Raw genomic sequence first — 18,603 nt, 5'->3', positions numbered from 1 at the left:
CAGATTTGACTGCAAATGTTTTATTTCAGAATGTACAAAAACCCAAATAGAAAAAATACTCTACAGCTCCTGAACAAATCTAAAATTGCTTTTCTAAACAAACATTCGATTAGAATTAATACGGCACAACGTCTGGCCTTCATAAGCCTCGTGAATGTTTCATTGTTTTAAAAAAAACGGCACTAAAATACAGATGTACTTTTTGGTCTTAAAAACAGTAAACATCTCTGCTGAGTTCAAGGTTAGGGTTGAAATGGTTCATCCTCTCCATACTGACCGTGAAAACATTCCTTCTCATCACGACTTAAGAACAGAAGACTAATAAATTCTCCGTCCTTTCTTTTGGTCTCAACAACGCAGTTCAAACTCTGCACACAATATTTGGTTATATTATCAAATAATGTGGGTAATCGCTGAAAGAACGTCATCTAGAAGACATCATCATCAACAAGATGATGGTTTGTACTGAAGAGGATACTGATTTGATGAGCTTTCAATTTATTGTCAAGTTTCCCCCCCCATCTGTCACACAGTGATCCGGCATGAGAGGTTGTGTTTATATTCAGCTCTGACAGGAGTAACCATGCAGGCAGACAGCTGGACGACATATGGACAAGAAACAAGAAGCTGTCTTTTAAAGCTAATTACCTACAGAAAGCCCACTGCTCACACTTCAGTTGGAGTTCAGGCTCGCAGGCTGCTTATGTCCATGCTGATCGAGGTCTGCTGTGAATCTGAGAAAAGAAAAAGAAAATACATTTTAAATTATTTCAACATTAAACAGCATTTTTGCTCTTTGAAGGTGAACATCCTGATTGAATTTGGTATTTTACCTTTTCTTGGTACCCTTTTTCCACAAGTTTCTGCATCTCAAGTCTCAGATCCTCCTCCTGGATCCGAACAGTCTCCCTGTCCTCCTCTTCCTCCTCCTCTTTCCTGCGCTGCTCCTCCCTCTCCTCTTGGCGTTTCTGCTCCACCTGCATTGAGAACACAGACCACTTTAGGACACGTTTTCAAGCAGAAGCAAAACAAAAGTCACTCAGTTACCGCCCACCTGAGCCGTTATTTCTTGCATCTTTGCTGTTCGGCGGCCCTCCTCTTGCTCCTTCTCCAGGCGTCTGAGCTCCTGCTCCTGCTCCAGCTCCTGGATCAGCTCCTCGCGTCTCTTCAGCGACTCTTCCTGAGCCTCGCGATTCTTTTTCATTTTCAGCTCCAGTTGCTGCTGTCTCCCTGCAAGCACCTTATCAAGGACAGCATCTTTTTTTTATTCAGGGATTCATTTGAAGAACTTCACTCAAAGCCTGAGTCGTTCATGAAAGCTTCACCTCGTGCATGAGTCGTTCTCTGGCTCTCTTCTCCTTCTCCCACTGAGCCTCTCGTTTCTCCCACACATGCTGAGCTTCTTCTCTGTGCATTCATGTGAAACATTGGTTTGAGTTCAAAGAGCAGGAAGAGTCCTTTTGCTTCCTTTGCCGAATCCTGATGCTGACCTGTGTAGGATGTCAAACTCAGCCTCCCTCTCCCGCTCCAGCTCCAGCTGTTCCTCGATCACACGTTTCATCCAGGCGGCGTCAGCGACAGCTCTTTCCCTCCGTGCTGTCTCCAGCCTTCTGTCCTCCTCCTCTCCTTCTAGCAGGGCTGCTAGAATCTTACAATCAACCTCCTGAGGTTCACAAATGATGAAAGGACAGCATTAAGCTCCGGAAACAAGAGGAACTCTTTGTAGAGTAACACGTTTCAGGTGAAGTAGATTGGTACCAGTTCCTCCTGGACTTGCTGGGCTCTCCTCTTCAGCTGAGCTCGATATTGACGGATCAAAAAATGCCTGGTGGAAAAAAAAAGCCAATGAGCTCAATACTTCAACTGAAAAACATCTGATTTAATTTGTTATCTGGACAAAAAAAAAAACAACTTTCTATACCCCATTTCAGCTTTCTTTCGCCTTTCTTCCATCGTCCTCCTTTCCTCCTCCATCTTCTCCAGCTCCCACTGCTGAACCAACAGAGCCTCTTGCTCCTTTTTTAAGCGAGAGGCCTAAGTGGAAGAATACACCGTTAAAAATAAAATCAATTATTTGGATAGCATACCGTAATTATAATTTTTTTTAAGGTTCCAAATACCTCCTTCTCCCTCTGCTTCAGTTCTTCCATCTGTTTCCGAAGCTCTTCCGCCCTCTGCCGCTCCTCCTCTTTCTTTCGCTCCTCTGCTTGTTTCATCCTCTCCAGAGCCTCTCTGCGAGTCCTCTCGTACTCGTTCTCAAAGCGCCTCTTCTCCTCCTGTTCTGTCACTTCTTTCTGAATGTTTGATGAGATAGGTCGCTTACATCGAGTGTCAAACTTTCTTAATTATGCACCGTGTCGGAGGAGGATTAACCTGAGCAGATTTCAGACATGATACTGTGCTCACAGAATGCACACGCACTCTTTGATTAAAAATGAATATGCTACATAAATAATTGGTGATGTAAAAGGATAATGACAGGTTTAACGACTGGTTGGTCTTATGTTGCCTCTCTGACTGGACAGGAGAACAGTTTCCTAAAACTTGGGTTTGATTACCACCAGAATGAACATAATTTAGGACATTTTGTCTGACGGTCCTACCTGTTTCTTCTCCGATATCTGCTCCTGCCACCGGCTGACAACATGATCTTTATGCAATGCTGACTCAACCTGCAGACAGAACAAAGGAGTGAGTTGTGACAGATCTGAGATAGAGGTGCTGATGAACCTGACCCCTCGAGGAAAGGATACCAGAGTTTTACTCTCGAAAGTAAATGCCGGACTCGGGTTAACAGAAAGTCATGGAATGTGTGCCTCACAAGTGCTATAAGTTTCCAGATCAGATGGAAATCTTAACTAAAAGTGTCCGTTTTCTCCACTTGTTGAACTCGTCACACATACAAGATGGTGAACTGAAACCTGAAGCCATTAATCATGTCATCACCAGTCTCCCTGAGGTAATTTTAGTCACTTTTGCGTCAGTAGTTTAAATCCACCTACCTGTCGTATTTCTGGGTTGTTTCTCTTCCAGTGCTCCTTCAGAAGCTCCTGTGCAACCTAAGGGCAAACCAGAAGAGTTATGAGATGAAATTATTTTACGGCTGAGGATCATGATCCTTATTAATTAAAATGTGCTGCTCATTCAGTGCAGCTACCTTTTTCCTTCTTTCTTCTCTGGCCAAACGAAGCTCTTCAGTTTTCTGCACCAGCTCACTTGTCAGTGCAGCCCTGTCAGGGACTACTTCCCGGAGCTCTGCCTCCAGCTGGTCTTGCTCCTCTTGAAGCATGACCCTGAGCCAATCTCGACGCTGCTCCAGGTTGGCTTTCTTTTCTTCCTTCAGTCTCTGGTTATGGTAGGCTGACATGCTGACAAAAAAAGAGAGGGAAAAAAACCCACTTAACCTGTGTTTTACTGGCATCTTTTTGTCTTTTTGCCTTACAGTTGAAATGCAGTTTGAGAAATTGTTGTACTTCATTCAGCTGGCGTGCTGTAAATGAGCCACCACTAGAAATCTCTGCACCACTCGAGTGTGCAGAGCTCAACTTTTGACCTGTAAAGCAGAGTTTGTGACTTCTGTCAGCAGATTTGATTACACAAGTTGTAGTTACTGACATCCACAGATGTGAGACATCATCCTATAGAAGTGCAACTTTACTTGCACAAATTGGAGATTATTCAGATTGTCTCCATGACCTCAGACCAGTTGATAAAAGTGTGTGAAGGCCTCGTTTTGACAACAGCATTGAATCTGAGTAAGTGCTGTGTTTCTAGGATTAAAAAAAAATACAAGTTTCTTTTCACAAATATGTGAATGAGTTGGCATCGTTTTCACTGCATCAGTAGGATAAAAGGTGTCTGCTTTGATTGTTTGTTGTTGTGTAATTTGCAGAACTGGTGCACTAATAATAAAAAAACAAAAGGCTGTAATGGTAAATGTTCTTTTCTCTGGTCTTCATATTTACCCGTGTGTGTGATTCTGCTCTACAGCTACATATTATTTAGTTACCGGTGCTGAGTTGTTCTGCACCAATAATCCCTTCATATTTACCTCTGTTGGAAGGAGCTCCGGGAGCTCCAGGCCGCCTGCCTGTGGCTGCGGACGCTCTGCTCCCTGAAGTACCGGGCATGTAGCTCCCACCGCTGGCGCCACCGAGCCTCCTGCTCCCGCTGTCGGGCCAGCTGCTCGGCCAGCACCCGGGACCGACTGGGCAGATGGACCGAGAATGTCGGCAGAGCCATCAGCCTGAACAAACAGAACAAACAGCTAGAGGAGCTGGCTCACCACCACAGAACACCTTAAGTATCTCTGCACGCTTTTATTAACGCAACAAGAAAAAAAACAAACATTTTTTAACATTAGGTGTTAACAGCCAATTACCCTCTAGCACTGCTGCTAGGGCTCGTGTAATATTTAAACACAGACACATCAGAGAATAATTGCCCACGTTAATTATCCTTAAACACATTTAACCTATCGGCAGAGGGGTTGTTTGTCTTTTCGTAACTTTTATTTTAAAAAATAGTTGACGTTTTGCCTTTCTGCCCTCACACAAGACGTACCTCGAGCTTTGAAAACGTCTCTATCCCAGTCAACCGCTCACTGGTTTCCTTAGTTACCGAAACACTTCCTTGTTGTGTTACGGGATGAAGTAAAGGCCAAAAATGTTCTTCACGAAAAAACGCGAAACGTTTTGTTAAAATGAAAATAAAATAAACTGCCCAAGATACTTTATTTAGCAACATTATTTTCTGGAAATTATATCCATCTGTACTTGTTGTTTGGATCTTGCGGGATATGAAAATTGTTTCGCGTTTACATAGATAGATAGATAGATAGATAGATAGATAGATAGATAGATAGATAGATAGATAGATAGATAGATAGATAGATAGATAGATAGATAGATAGATAGATAGATAGATAGATAGATAGATAGATAGATAGATAGATAGATAGATAGATAGATAGATAGATAGATAGAGCCTTTTGGCAGTACAACTTACACTGTTGGAAAACCTTTTTATTTCCTTTTAAATATCAAATGGACTGTACTTATATAGCACATTTCTAGCCAACCAGGCTACTCAAAGCGCTTTACAGCACAATTTGTGTCCTCATTCATTAAATCCACACATATTCATACAGCACTTTAAAACATCTCTACAAAGCTAATGTGAATAAATCATCTATAGAGACTAATCAGTGCTTTAGATATCATTAATGCACTGATGGGGCACATCAGAGGCAATGAGGGGTTCAGTGTCTTGCCAAGGGACACTTCAGTACGTGACTGCATACTGCCAAGAACTGAACCTTTGACTCTCTGGTTGGAGGACAATTGCTCTAACCACTGACCCACAGGCACCCCAAAATGGTGTCACATTTGTTCAGAAAATGCATTTGTGGGTTGAGCAGCACCATGAAAAACTTGCCAAATCTCCTCTGCCATTGCCAAACAGCTTATTCTGGTATTGACTCTTGATTGGTGTTGTTTATTGGATTGTATGATTAAAGTCCAAAGAAACAAGACACATTGGCAATTATTTTACAAAGAGGAACTTCAGTAGCATTTGGAAAACCCATACACAGCCACAACAGCTTGACACTTCCTCCTCATGCTGCTTACCAACTGAATCACACACGGCTGTGGGATGGCGTCCAATTCTTCAACCAGAATTTGTTGCAAGTCAGCCTGTGGTTGAGTTGGTCACTCTAGAACAAACAGCACGCCCAAGCTGATCCCACAGGTGTTAAATAGGGTTGAAGTCATGTCTGTAGGCAGGCCTTTCCATCCTCTCTATTCTGATGGCAGTCTCTGATAAACCCGGCTCTGTGGGGCGAATGATGCCATTTTGGATGATAGAGTTCAATCCCAGACAATAGAGATAAGGGATTTCCACTGGTTCCCTCACAGGGGCTGACAATCAGGTGCCTTAATAGTGCCTGATTGTCAGCCCCTGGAGTACCAGAAGCTCAAAACACAAGTCAGTAGCAGAATTAGCTGTTTGGCATTGCCAGGGAAGATTTGGCAAGTTTTTCCTGGGCGCAGCCCACATACTCAACTCTGCTCCTCAACCCACAAATGTGGCAGTATTTAAAGGGAAATAAAGAAGCTTTCCGACAGTATAAGATTTATTGCCAGGAACATTGTTACAACAAAAAATAATTGACCAAACTTAAGTTTCCTTACTTTTTGTGCTACATTTAGATAACAAGATTAATTGTGTGTCAATGTGTACGTGTGTGTGTGTGTGTGTCTCATGCCTTTATACTGGACAAGAGGCAATGGGTGGCCTGGATCTATCACTAACAGGTTGATCACATGAGCTGGCCAGCAGCTGGATGTCCCTCCATGACCTGGGTTGAATGTAGGTAACCTGAGTGTGTGTGTGTGTGCCATATTGCTTCTCCTTCTCTATCTGTCACAGTGAATCTGCAGTAGAGTGTTTGGCAGCCTTTTTCTTTCATTTCAAAGCTAACGGTGTGTGCGGACTGAAGAGATGGCTCTGCTGATGGAGCACCAGTTCAGGCAGCTGCCGGCTGACAGACAGGTGGAAACAAGACCTTTTTTGGAGGCTGTGTCGTACCTTCCACCATTCTTTGGTAAGTAAACTTTGTTTTCTCAATTTAGTGACCACTGACACATTTTTGCTTTGAGGTTATGTGATAAAAATATTAGATGTAATGGGTTGCAGGAAAATTTGTTTTTTTTTCTACAGATCATCATAGTTATGTGGCTTATTATGATTATTATCCAATTCAGTCATAAACTGAAGTAAAGCTGCTGTGCAAACAATATATTATTTAACACATGCTATTTAATGCATAGCATTTGTATAAAAATGCAGGTTTATGTCAACATTAGATTTTCAAAACTGACTGTTTTTCCACTGTTGCAAGTTTGATGAAGATGGATTATGCAGGACAAAACTTACAGAGAAGGAAAATCTGTCCCTACCATTCCCCAAAGCTCACCAAAACAATGTTACTCTGTCCAAATGATAATCGTTTTTGGCTCATATTTCTTCCCATCAAGCTGTCCACAATCCTTTAGCATGCATAATTTAATCCACTGGCCTGGATTTGAAGTTGTGAAAATTGATTAGTACGGTGTTGAGTTCCCCTCGTCCATTCAGACGAGCCACGCGGCACCAGAGCATCTTTGTGCGACTTCATTCTGTATTAATATGCCAAAGTCCCTCCATTGAATTTGCCATGCGAAACCCTTGAGATGAAACAAGTCTGACGCCCGTATTAAACTCTTTCCTCCTTGGTGCCATTGTTTATTTCCTGACCTAGAAACCTCTGTGCCAATTTTCCTACAAGCTATTAATGTCCTGAACACTTTATACAAATTGACTCAAGTGTTTGCCTAATTAATTTCATCTTTGCTGTTTGGACAATATCTGACTGACTCCCTCAAGGCTCTTTTATTTTTGCTCAATTGGGCCTAGTCATGTTGTATTCCTGGGTCCATTCACTAGACAAGCCCTATATATTTTTTTAATCACAAAAGGCTTCATTCTGTGTTGAGACTAGAAGCTGTAGAGAGAACCACACAAGAGGACATCTCTGAAACTAGATATGTTCCCATCAGTGTTGTGGTGATGCATCACATTGGTATAATAGAGAAGTACTTCATCATGAGTAGTTTCCTCTAACAGCTCAGGTCCTAAAAAAGGCTCCTGTGTAACAACTATGAGCAGTGTGTGGTCGGGACTGGAGATATCTCCTTGTTCACAATGCCGTCATCCAATACTCACTTGTCTAAAATAAAGATAAATGATAAAAAGTAATAGAAACTAGAAGATACTTAAGGTCTATCAAAGTTGGGGTTTTTTTCAGGGTTGTAGTATCATTGAACACTGCTAGTGTATGTTGCTCACGGGGATTTTCTTTTTTTTCCTGCAAGATGAGTCAAAGTATCTGATGTGAAAACTGCCCACATTCTCATCATTCCTATCATTTGCTGGATGTACCTTTACAACCGCTTAATATCTGAAGCCAACCCAATTCAAGAAAACACAAAAATGACTATAATTCAGTCAATTTTATGAAAATTCTGCTAGTATTTGGTGGGATTGTCGCTGAGAGTCATCCCCAACACAGGCTCCAAGTGCTGCCCATTGTGCAAGAGCTTTGCTTAAAACTTTAACATTAACTGTTGAGCTCAACCCTGTCTGTCTGTTGGCAAAATGAAATAGGAACCTTTGACTAAATATCATGTAAGTTTCATGTATTTTATCTACATCCCTTAAATGTTGTCATTACTCCTTAAATCTACTAAATCTTCCTCCTCAGACTGTCTCGGTTCTACTATTTTTGCCCCAATCAAGGCTGACATATCTGGTAACATCATGGTATGTATGCATGCAATCTATCTTCAATGATACTTTATAGAGATGTTATGATAACATAATATATTCTGTTTGACAACCAGAAAATTAAGCAAGTTTATGATTCCAATCCTGGACGATATAAAACACTTAAGATGATTTTGGAGGCAGAGAAGGAAATGCATGGCGGGGAATGGCCCAAAGTCGGCGCAACGTTGGCACTTTTGTGGCTGAAAAGGTATGAGGCATTTGGACATTTCTCCTGTTTGTGTTAATATAGCTTGAGATGTCCTAAATTGCTTATTGTGCATCTTATTTTTTAACAGGGGCCTTAGATTTATCCAGGTCTTTCTTCAGAGCCTGGTGGATGGTGAAAAGGACGACAACAACCCTAACCTCATTCGAGTCAACATCACCAAAGCCTACGACGTAGCTCTTAAAAGGTATCATGGCTGGTTTGTTCAGCAGCTCTTTAAGGTGAGGTCAGACTCAGAGGTAAATATGTGTAAAACTGATGCATGCAGCTGTGCTTAAGGAGATCCCATTCTCTTTCAGGCTGCTCTTTTTGCTGCTCCCTATAAGTCCGATTTCCTGAAGGCCCTCTCCAAGGGTCGGGACGTTAAGGAGGAAGAATGCTTGGAAAAAATCAGAAAATTCCTCCTCAACTTCACTGCCACCATTGATGCTATTTATGATATATTTAGCAGAATGAATGCTGATCTCGACTACAAGGTGTGACAGAAGGAGGCATCTCTTTTACCAAGTCAGACAGTCTTTCACTGGGTGGATTCATTTCTAACACATCAAGGTGTTGTGCACGTTTTAAAATCTGAATGCCTGATATGTTTTCCTGCTTTTTATGGACTCTGGGGACAAGATTTGCTTTATTGACTCCATACTTTAGGTTTTGTTTCTTTACAACTGAAAAGTGTTTCTAAATACTTATAGGCAAAATGTCCTCACAAAAATCATGTAGTCATCTAATGCAAGACGAAAGCATTTTTAAAAAGCCTCCAGTGTGTTTTTCACACAGCAGTGTGCAACATGTGACCCGATCTGCCTCTCGCAGCCTGACAGCCAGAGGTTCATTAGGTTGAGGGATAAACTCCTAACTCCCATTTATCAAGCAAATAGATCTGACTAAAGATGACAGGGTACTCTTACATGTAGCTGTTCAGTACTGGCTGTTGTTTGGTGCTGACTGCTTCAAAATGGAGGTGGAAGTTGGATTTGAGGAGATACAGAACAGTACCCCACTAATATTAGACAGTTGATTCATTTACTAATAGTAGATAAATACATCAAATTATTTCACATATAGTAGGGAGTTAGTAGGCAGTTTGTAGCTAATATTTAAATGTAATCAAATAAAAAAAATGAATATCTCAGAAAGTAGTTGACATTGATAAACAACTGGTGGCCTGTGGGCCATAGGTAGCCCGTAAGCACTTTCTATATGGCCCGCAAAGTATTAAACTATTAATAAATGAAGAAACAGTAATCAGTTTGCCTGTTCACATGATGTGATCAGACCTGATTTGGACAAATCAAGAAAACCTGCTGAAGTTGTATTTTTTTTTTTGTTTGTTTCTTGCTAATCTAACTCTGAATTGTTTTCTGTGAGATTATTTTGCAGCAGGAGCTGGAGTCAGGTGCAGGTGTGTTCACTGTTAAATAACTTCAAGTCTGTGCCTTTAATGAAGATATGATCAAATGAAAAACAAAAAAACCCGTTTTTTTACAATCCACTGTTTTCGGTGCTTTCCTTCGAGTAACAATGTTGTTTGACCCAAAACTCTCAGTTAGTTAGTTTTTTAAATTCTTATTATTTTTACGTTTAGCTTTTGTCTTATTTTTAATATTTTCTACACATTTACAATTTGTGTACAGTGGCTCACAAGTAAAGTCACAATCAGAACTTCTCGATCAAATAGACACAGTGAAACATTATCTAACAAGTTTGAAAAAAGTAAAACACCAATTGCCATGTATTGATTATGGCAGCAGGAATAAAAACAAATAAATAAACAATAAACACATCAACTGGTGCAAATCATTCCAACATTTATCGTGGCAGACCCTGCAGTGTTTGAGTTTCTTCTGTCTGGAGTTGGATTCTGGTGGATTTCCTGAACTGTCAAAAAAAAAATCCTTGAAGAAATGTGTTTTAAGAAGCCTCTACTTGTTTGTGAAGACACCATATTAAAGTGATCGTGCTGCCTTTGGAGACTTAAATATTCTCTTCATGAAAGCTTGTGTTAACAAGACATGGAAAATTGGGAGAAAAACGTTAATAACGAAGGATCTTTGCTGTGTTTTCCTCAGTTCTGGGGGGTTTTCTGCTGCTCTCTGCTGTTTCAATTCATGTTTGTTTCTCTTCAGCTTCAGTGTCAAGAGAGCAAGTCTTTTATGAGGACTTTTGCCTTTTCCGGATGGGAAAGCTTGTCTCTGATGTGGCATCACGTCCCAGCTTGTGTTGTTTAACATCATGTTGCAGTGTGTGTACATAGAATAAGAAATCTTCTTTTGCAAGATGTAATAAAATTAACTTTGATCAAATGAAATGGTCTCTTCTGCTATAAATTTGTCCTTGTTTGACTGCAGGTTTTCTCACTGGACAGAAATACAGTATATGTATGTAATTGTTAACAAAACATGACCTGTGGGTATTCTTTTGTTTTTGAGTTAAAGTTCATTTTACTTTTTTAAAAACCCACTTTGCTGCTTGTACTGGTACACACTTTATAATACTTTTCCTGGATGGGTTTACTGTTTTTCATTTATTATTGTTCAATTCTTCTCTTCCTCTGTTACTTCACCTTTTGCTTCTTTCCTGATAAATGGGGCTAAATTAAATTATCTCAAGCAGATTTCTTCCCTTGTTGGACACTCCAACGTGTCAGTGAGTTCAGGACAAATGAGTCCACTTTAAATAAAAACAAAGACACTTATCTTTAGGCAACAAAAACATATTGATGACTTGTGTGTACTACTTTTGAATCTTGAAGCATTCTACAGTTGAAACAGTGTGAAAACATTTATAAATGATGCTTCTGAACATTATGACACAGAATGAGCATTTAGTGAACACTTAGGGCAGAAATGACTCCTGTTTTGCACGATCATAAATAAACAAGCTTTCTTTTCCTAAAGTTTTACAGTTCTGTGATTCTGTTTATCTAATTTATGTTTCCTCTCTGTAACATTCAAAAGCCTTTTTCTTAGTTATGGACTAACTCACAGCAAGAAGGTCTCAGGTTCAAATCTCTGCTGAGGCTGCTCCACGTAAGGTGATGATGAAATAATGTTACTTTGAAAAGTTTTGTTTTTAAAAAAAAACTGCATATTTCTTTTCATTTAAACTCGTGGTGCTCTAAAATTGACCTGAACTTAAACTGATCTCCCAACAATGAAAAACTGCAAACAAAACAAATGAACATTATTTTAACTCATCCTGTGTCTCATTAGAACTTTTAGCTTAGAGGCTAATATTGAGCTTTATTTCTTACTAAATAAATAACATAAATGCTATCCAAGCCAAGTGTCTGACCTTACCTTCAGGTCAGTGGTATAATTCAGTTAATATTTAACCATTAAATCACCTTTAAAACCTGAATTTCCTGGTTTCAGGATTGGGCCTCCTGTTGAAACGTGTTTTTCTTTTGTCGGTGGCTCCTAATGTTACCTTGGGGTGCATTCCTGCCACACCCTCCTTACAGACCACTCTGTGATGGTGAACAGGTGAAGCACGGCTCAGTATTTGTGAAACCACTTTGCTCTGCAGGTTTATTTATTCACGAGTGCAGGTAGGGGACAATAAACCAGAAAAACAAGGCCAAGAATTACCTTCTGCCCTCCGCTTAAGGTCATTATGAATCTTTTGTGGCTCAAAAAACAAATAACATTTCCATGTAAAATCAGTCACAGTTTAAGCTTTTTAAATGTTTTACAAAAGAAAACAGCCTGTCCTTGTATATGCATATTGAATCTCTTCTGTTTTCAGCATAAATATGAGATGAAGAGATTCATTAAACCTGCTGGAAGTACCATGATGTGGGGTATTATGGGAACTGCCCAAACTTGTTTCTGTATTTCCAGGAATGCCTCAAAACTTTCTAAGCATGAAGCTCGGTTGAAATAAACATCCCTATATGGCAAGTCTATTTATCATTTAATAGCCGTACAGGCTTATTACTGCAGATTTTTCAAAATCAATTCATCCTTGTTGAAAAGAACACCAGAATACCATTTATTCTAGCTACAAACAATATTTTAATCATTTTACATTTTATTCTTTGGACAAATTGAACCACTTTTCTTTTTTGTGTGTACATTTATCCACATGTACGTTCTTCTTTTCTAGAAATAAACGTTTATAGATATCTAAAATAAAATTCTGACCAAGAGAAACTGACATACAGATTTCTTCAATCTCACTGTTACTTGTAATAGTTTTGTTTTAGATATCCAAAATGAAAAACAACTCCAGATATCTCATATACAGCAACTTTGGACATCAGTAATTAAAATGACAGCCAACAATCTAATCACAAATGTCTGAAAACAAGCAAACAAAACAAACAAAAAGCAAAACAAACAAACAAACAAACAACAACATAAAAAAAAAACACTTGACGGGATTCTCTTTTAACATAAAACAGATTAAATTATATTTTGACTCGCAGCAACTGTCAGACCAGGAAGTAAGTTTCTTCTAGTAAAAAGTCTATTTTAAATATCCACAATCCACAAGAAGAACTGATTAATGGATGTCTGCAAAAATGCAGCATCTATCCATTAAATGTTTAAATTTTTGCTTGAGCTTTTTTAAGGTCATGAGATATCTTAAATCTAATTTTCCTTACACAATATGTGTTATGGAAACCCCTGAAATATTTTTTTACCAATAGAAAACCTATTTTAGATTTGACAAGGAGTAAAAAGAGCAATCAGACGTGAGGTTTGATTTTATGGTAAAACGGTCTGCCGTAGAGGCCTCTAGCGGCCGTCGGCGGTACTGCACCACAAACTTCCGCTGTGGCTCCAACCTGCAGCAGAGGTGGTGGCCTCACCGTCCCCACCCTAAATCAGTGAAAGCATCTGTTGTTCTGATGGACCGCGGTGGAGCTCGGACTCATGAAGCAGGGAAACTTCGGAGCTCATGTTTAGTCTCTCTCTCTGTGAGCTGGAGTCTCATCAAAACTGAAGAGGCAGGCGGGCTAAAAGTTTGAAACTGTGGAGCAAAACGGCGTCTTTTAAGGAAAGGAAACAAGGGATCATGTGGCTAAAATAGGGTAAGTAAGGCTTATTGCTTTTAGGACTTTTTAGAAAAGTTTGCACTTATTTATTTATTTAATTTTACTCTGAATGAGTTTTTGTTATAGTGAGAGAACCGCTTAAAAGGCAACATTTAATCACATCTCATCACACATCATTTACATTTATTTATTTATTTGTATATATATTTTTTCCTATTACAGTTTTGAAGCACTTGGCACTGCTCCTGTGTTCTTTTATTGCCCAATACAATGACAGTTTATCCAAATATATTGTAATGTTTTATTATTTTTATTATTTTTTCCTATTTCCACTCTGCTCCTTCCTGCTCTGGATAATGTTGGCTCAGCAGTGGCAGAGCAGGAACTCCCTCATCAGGAGACATGTGGGTCAGCACAAGGGTCACTGACTTTTACTGCGGATATTTCCTTCCTGGACCCAATAAGGGGGTAATAAACAAACTCTGGGTGTGGTTGATGGGATAAGATGCTCCCCCCGTGTCTCTCTCTGACAGATTTAACGCACGTTGGCTTCTTCTCTGTCTTCACATAAATCTACTAAACAGCCTAAATGTGGTCTGGAGTTTATAAGAGTCAGACACTCTTTTTGTTTCTCTTCGCAATCTGAGGCCTGCTGAAGTGTAAAGGCATTATAATCCCCTCGGATCAGAGGTGTGAGCCATTCCTCCTCCTATCTGGGACCCCAGCTCCCATGTTTGTGTTGCTCCGTTGTTCCACAGTTCAAACTCAGATACGTTGTCAGTGTGGACAGTAAACTCAGGAAATCCTACGGGTTGAAAAAAGTTCACTCAGCTTATCCAGTGGGTGCAGAGCATAGCGGCCTTAGCAATGCAAAAATGCGAACGTACTGTTTTTTTTATGTTAAACAAGTGGCGTGGTTCTTCGCACTAAAGGAACCACCTCTGTGTGATCACTGAGGGTCTGGACTCTTGTTGGCTTTGGCGTCTGTCCCGTTCCTTCACAGCAGAGCTTTTGTTGAGTGGTTTTTGTCATCATCAAGGCGTGTTTGTGTTTGGACTCCTTCGCCGGCAGTTTACGTGCTCCTTTTGTCTTGCAGAGTGCCTTCATGCTTCAGCATCATTTCCAGTTTCCCCTGAAGAGAAGTTTTGCACGTCACCGTGACCAAAGGGATGAATGAGGTATTCTACTTCAGACCAGAAGGATGAGAGTTTGAGAGCCACAGTTGCCTAGATGTGGATTCTTTTATAACATATTAAAACACAACATATCAAAACATAAAGTCAGTAAAGATATATTTAATGGGTGTAGCTTTTTTAATGTTTAGAAAAGAATTAGTTGTTTGTTTGATAAATCCTCTTTTTAAGTCTGATGCTTCTTTTGTCCTCCACTTCTCCACTTTCCTTGTCTCCTCAACTAATAAACTAGTGCTTGTTTTTGTTTTTCCAGTTAAACTAGGTAATCCCCAAAACCTCTCCCCAAACACTGTGTCGTTGTTATCCTTCCAGGGCCGTTCTGCTCTCTTCAGAAGGTGCCACCTCGCCTTGTCCAAGTCCGACTCGCCGGCCTCTGCCTCAGCCCGGGCGGCTCTGTCTGTGGACTCAGGAGATGGACTGACAGCTCAGGCTGAAAACGACGCCACCTTCCCCCTGTCTGAGCTCTCACACCTGTTCGAAAGCCAGGATGCCTCCCAGTCCGCTCTGGACACGAGCCAGGACTCGGCCCAGGAGCCGGTTCAGCCCGGCCAGTCCTCGGACAGCAGGCCGAACCTGCGGATGAAGTTCCAGGGAGCTTTCAAGAAGGGCATTTCCAACCCAATGGACCGACTGGAAACCACCAGATACGAATCAAACGTGGTTCCAGGCCCGAAGAAAGCACCCATGGACTCTCTCTTTGACTATGGTAGCTATGGAAATGAAAACAACCAGAAGAAACGCAGGAAAAAGCTCCCAAGAGGGTGAGAAGAGCCTTAGTGTCTGAACCCTACGACACCTGTGTGTTTAGGGTTTATAGTTGTGTGTTCCTTTAATTATTTTTGGTTTGCTCTATGTCTTAACAGTAATAAACCTTCACTTATTTTTCCATGGATGCACGGGCTAGTTTGGAAAATTGTCGTTATAAAACAAACACCTCCTATGCTTTAGCTTTGTAGGCAGGGGTGCACCACATGGAGAATTATGCACACACACACACACACACACACACACACACACACACACACACACACTAAGGACAGATCAGTCATGCTTTCAGAGCAGACCGAACAGAGAACATGTTGTTGGATCCTCTGCGGTCGTTGAGGTAATATTTAGGCTGCTGCCGGCCCCGTACTCACAGAGGTCTATTTATCCGAGCCCTCAGGGCCGTTAGCCTTCACTTAAAGAGGTGGTTTGTGTAACATTTTAATTCATCTTTTTCCCCTCATTAAAAAGTAAACAGAAGCTGTACATCCAAGGAGCGTTTCTGCCTCGTGGCTCCATCTTATAGTGCAAGCACAGTGTGTAACATCAAGTCTTGTTTTCGTTCTTCTAGTAAAACCGAGGTGTCGTGTGACGACAGTCAAAACTCCGGCCCTCCAAAAGTTGTGAAAATATTCAACCGCTCTCTGCTGTTTGACTGCGTGTCACGAGGAGACCCCGAGGCCCTCGGCGGCCTGCTGGAGTACCTGCAAAGTCAAGAGAAGAGGTTAACAGATGAAGAGTTCAGAGGTAAAGGCCTAAATGTTGTCGCTGTTTCATGCAGTTAAAATTCTGATTCTTAAGCTCTCAGACTCTCTGCTCCAAAGAAAATACATTGCTTTATCTTTTGGCCATGTGACCTTTGACCTTCTGTGTTTTTCTTTGCTGTTTTAGCTTTGAGAATGTGAGTGGGATTAGGTGGAGTGCTGTCAGCCTTTGTCCAGTTAAACGAAGGCCAAACAGGCTTCCTGTGTGAGTCTGAGGAGTTTTTTCTGGCTTATAACAGGGAGCAGAGAGAAATCACAGCAAACTGCAGACTCCGGGAGAGAGCTATTAAAAGCTTTACCGTATTTTAACTGAGTGACAGTTAAAGGTTAAAGGCTTGTTTGACCCCCATTTTTAACAGTTAGTTCTTGAAAAGCCCGTTTGAAGACATTTGGGAACTAATTTCCGTTTTATTTACAAGAGCAACAGGAAGTCACATTTTATACAGCAATAGACCCCACAGTCAGGGAGCAGTAGGGTTGGGATGTATTTAATTTTTTATACTTTAAACCTTCCTCTAATTTTACTGTGTGAACGCTACTACTGTCTGGCCCATTTTCATTTCGCTCATGTTTTAATTTTAGGACATTTATGGTTTTAACAAATTTCTAACCAACATTTTTAAGATTAAAAATGCATCACAAAGGCATGTTTTTCCTATTGCATCACATGATCACAAATGATTTAGAAATAAAAAAACAAATAATTACTTGAACAGAATCAAGATCTCATGTCTAATTTTTTTTTCTGTCTGAACTGCGAGCATAATGGCCTCATCAGGTCTGATCAGAGGACTCAGCAAGGTTGCAAACTTTTCTGTGACGCTAAGGGCTGGATGTGAAGCTGTGCCTGTGGCACACACAGAAGGAAAGCAGGGATTGCTAAATTTCCACCAGATAAGGAGATCATCTTTGTGCATCACAGATTTTAAAAGCATTCCAGTCTTCCATGGTTTGTCCTGCTGCTTCAGTTTTTTATTGTAAGACAGCCTGGAAACATGAGCTTTTCAGGTTTAGTTTGTGCACCTTCCTTCTCTTATTTCAATAAATGCATTCAATGCAATGCTGGTGCTATTCATAGATCCCTCTGAATGCCAGATTACTGTATTACGGCTCAACCCCAATATGCAAACTACATCTATTCATGTGGAGTCAACTCATAAACAGCTGAATCCTATAAATTCAGAGGATGAAAAGCAACTACATTCAATAAGCAAGAGAAGAGTCTAAAAAGTTATTAAAAATAATAAATAACCTGTTGTCAAAGAGTCATAAATGCCAGTGTACATTGTATATTTGACCAATTAATGACATATTTAATAGACAGGGTTGGTGTGGTCTAAAGTGTGTGCACAGGGAGAAATAAGCACCGAGACCAGAGATCATGTAAAGGCAAAAAGACACTGTGATATTTAACAATGATTGGAGAAATCTCTGGAAATGTGAAGTCAGTCGTTCCCTTATTAAACTCATTTTAACTTTGAGGCGACTGAGACGACTGCAGATGTTAGTAAAGATGATTGTTGACCGATTTATGACAACACATTAAAAAATAATATATGTTATTCAGCCGATGTTCAGTCGCTGTCTTTGTACCTGATGTGTCTATTAGAACCGTCCACGGGAAAGACGTGTCTTCCTAAAGCGCAAATGAACCTTTATGGGGGTAAGAACGACACCATCCCGCTGCTGGTGGATATCGCTGAGAAGACCGGAAACCTCCGGGAGTTCATAAATACACCATTCAGAGATCTGTACTACAGAGGTGAGACAACAAACTCGTCACAAACACATGCTGCCTCATAAAACGTCGAATTTAAGATAGGTGTCCTGTCATGGTGTGTGTCTGCCAGGCTGAGGCCCTAACACAGGGAAAAAGGAATACATTATTTACAGGATGTATGTTTACAACCGGCAAATGAGTACATCCAGGTCTCATTTGTTTGGAGTTCATCCCTTCCATTACTGGCTGTGAGATGGCAGGGATCCTTTTCAACTTGTAACACTATCTGTTAGGTACTTTCTATCCATTGTGCCTGCTTACATAATCTCCAGTAGCTCCAATGCTCTGCACTTTCTGCAAAAATGTTTAAGGGCACCATTCCTCTGTGTGCTGTACTTTTCAACACATAGAGGTGCTGGTCATAAAATTAGAATATCATGAAAAAGTAGATTGATTTCAGTAATTCCATTTAAAAAGTGAAACTTGTATATTATATTCATACATTACATACAAACTCATATATTTCAAATGTTTATTTCGTTTAATTTTGATGATTACAAATG

General features: G+C 40.4%; 3 protein-coding genes across 5 annotated transcripts in view; 2 read left to right on the top strand and 1 right to left on the bottom strand.

The window, feature by feature from the left end:
• Window positions 1-4: 4 nt before the first annotated feature.
• On the bottom strand, window positions 5-4,626 carry LOC108234487 (trichoplein, keratin filament binding). The gene is made up of 13 exons (XM_017413704.3): window positions 4,564-4,626; window positions 4,052-4,246; window positions 3,158-3,368; window positions 3,003-3,059; window positions 2,604-2,672; window positions 2,121-2,294; window positions 1,922-2,034; window positions 1,759-1,825; window positions 1,491-1,663; window positions 1,326-1,407; window positions 1,055-1,240; window positions 834-977; window positions 5-734 (listed from the first exon to the last, which is right to left on the bottom strand). The coding sequence occupies exons 2-13, from the start codon at window positions 4,240-4,242 to the stop codon at window positions 702-704; spliced, it is 1,500 nt and encodes a 499-aa protein (XP_017269193.1). The 5' UTR covers window positions 4,243-4,246; window positions 4,564-4,626; the 3' UTR covers window positions 5-701.
• Window positions 4,627-6,461: 1,835 nt separating this feature from the next.
• On the top strand, window positions 6,462-10,911 carry gltpa (glycolipid transfer protein a). Its single transcript, XM_017413751.3, has 5 exons — window positions 6,462-6,607; window positions 8,306-8,364; window positions 8,445-8,578; window positions 8,667-8,817; window positions 8,896-10,911. The coding sequence occupies exons 1-5, from the start codon at window positions 6,505-6,507 to the stop codon at window positions 9,076-9,078; spliced, it is 630 nt and encodes a 209-aa protein (XP_017269240.1). The 5' UTR covers window positions 6,462-6,504; the 3' UTR covers window positions 9,079-10,911.
• A 2,468-nt stretch (window positions 10,912-13,379) lies between these two features.
• Window positions 13,380-18,603, top strand: part of trpv4 (transient receptor potential cation channel, subfamily V, member 4) — a 14,488-nt gene continuing 9,264 nt past the window's right edge. Inside the window, exons 1-6 of one of the 3 annotated variants that reach the window (XM_017414004.3) lie at window positions 13,380-13,634; window positions 13,970-14,066; window positions 14,695-14,776; window positions 15,104-15,552; window positions 16,128-16,303; window positions 17,930-18,082. In XM_017414004.3, the coding sequence (XP_017269493.1) occupies window positions 14,768-14,776; window positions 15,104-15,552; window positions 16,128-16,303; window positions 17,930-18,082 (787 nt within the window). In that variant the 5' untranslated portion in view covers window positions 13,380-13,634; window positions 13,970-14,066; window positions 14,695-14,767. Of the gene's footprint in view, window positions 13,635-13,966; window positions 14,067-14,694; window positions 14,777-15,103; window positions 15,553-16,127; window positions 16,304-17,929; window positions 18,083-18,603 lie in introns of all 3 variants that reach the window. The other 2 variants (XM_017414005.3, XM_017414003.3) reach the window with 2 other exon arrangements.

Source organism: Kryptolebias marmoratus, linkage group LG1 (assembly GCF_001649575.2).
Source record: "Kryptolebias marmoratus isolate JLee-2015 linkage group LG1, ASM164957v2, whole genome shotgun sequence".
Taxonomy (NCBI): Eukaryota; Metazoa; Chordata; class Actinopteri; order Cyprinodontiformes; family Rivulidae; genus Kryptolebias; species Kryptolebias marmoratus.
The sequence above is the reverse complement of the archived record's forward strand: the minus strand, read 5'-3'. Positions and strand labels throughout refer to the sequence as shown.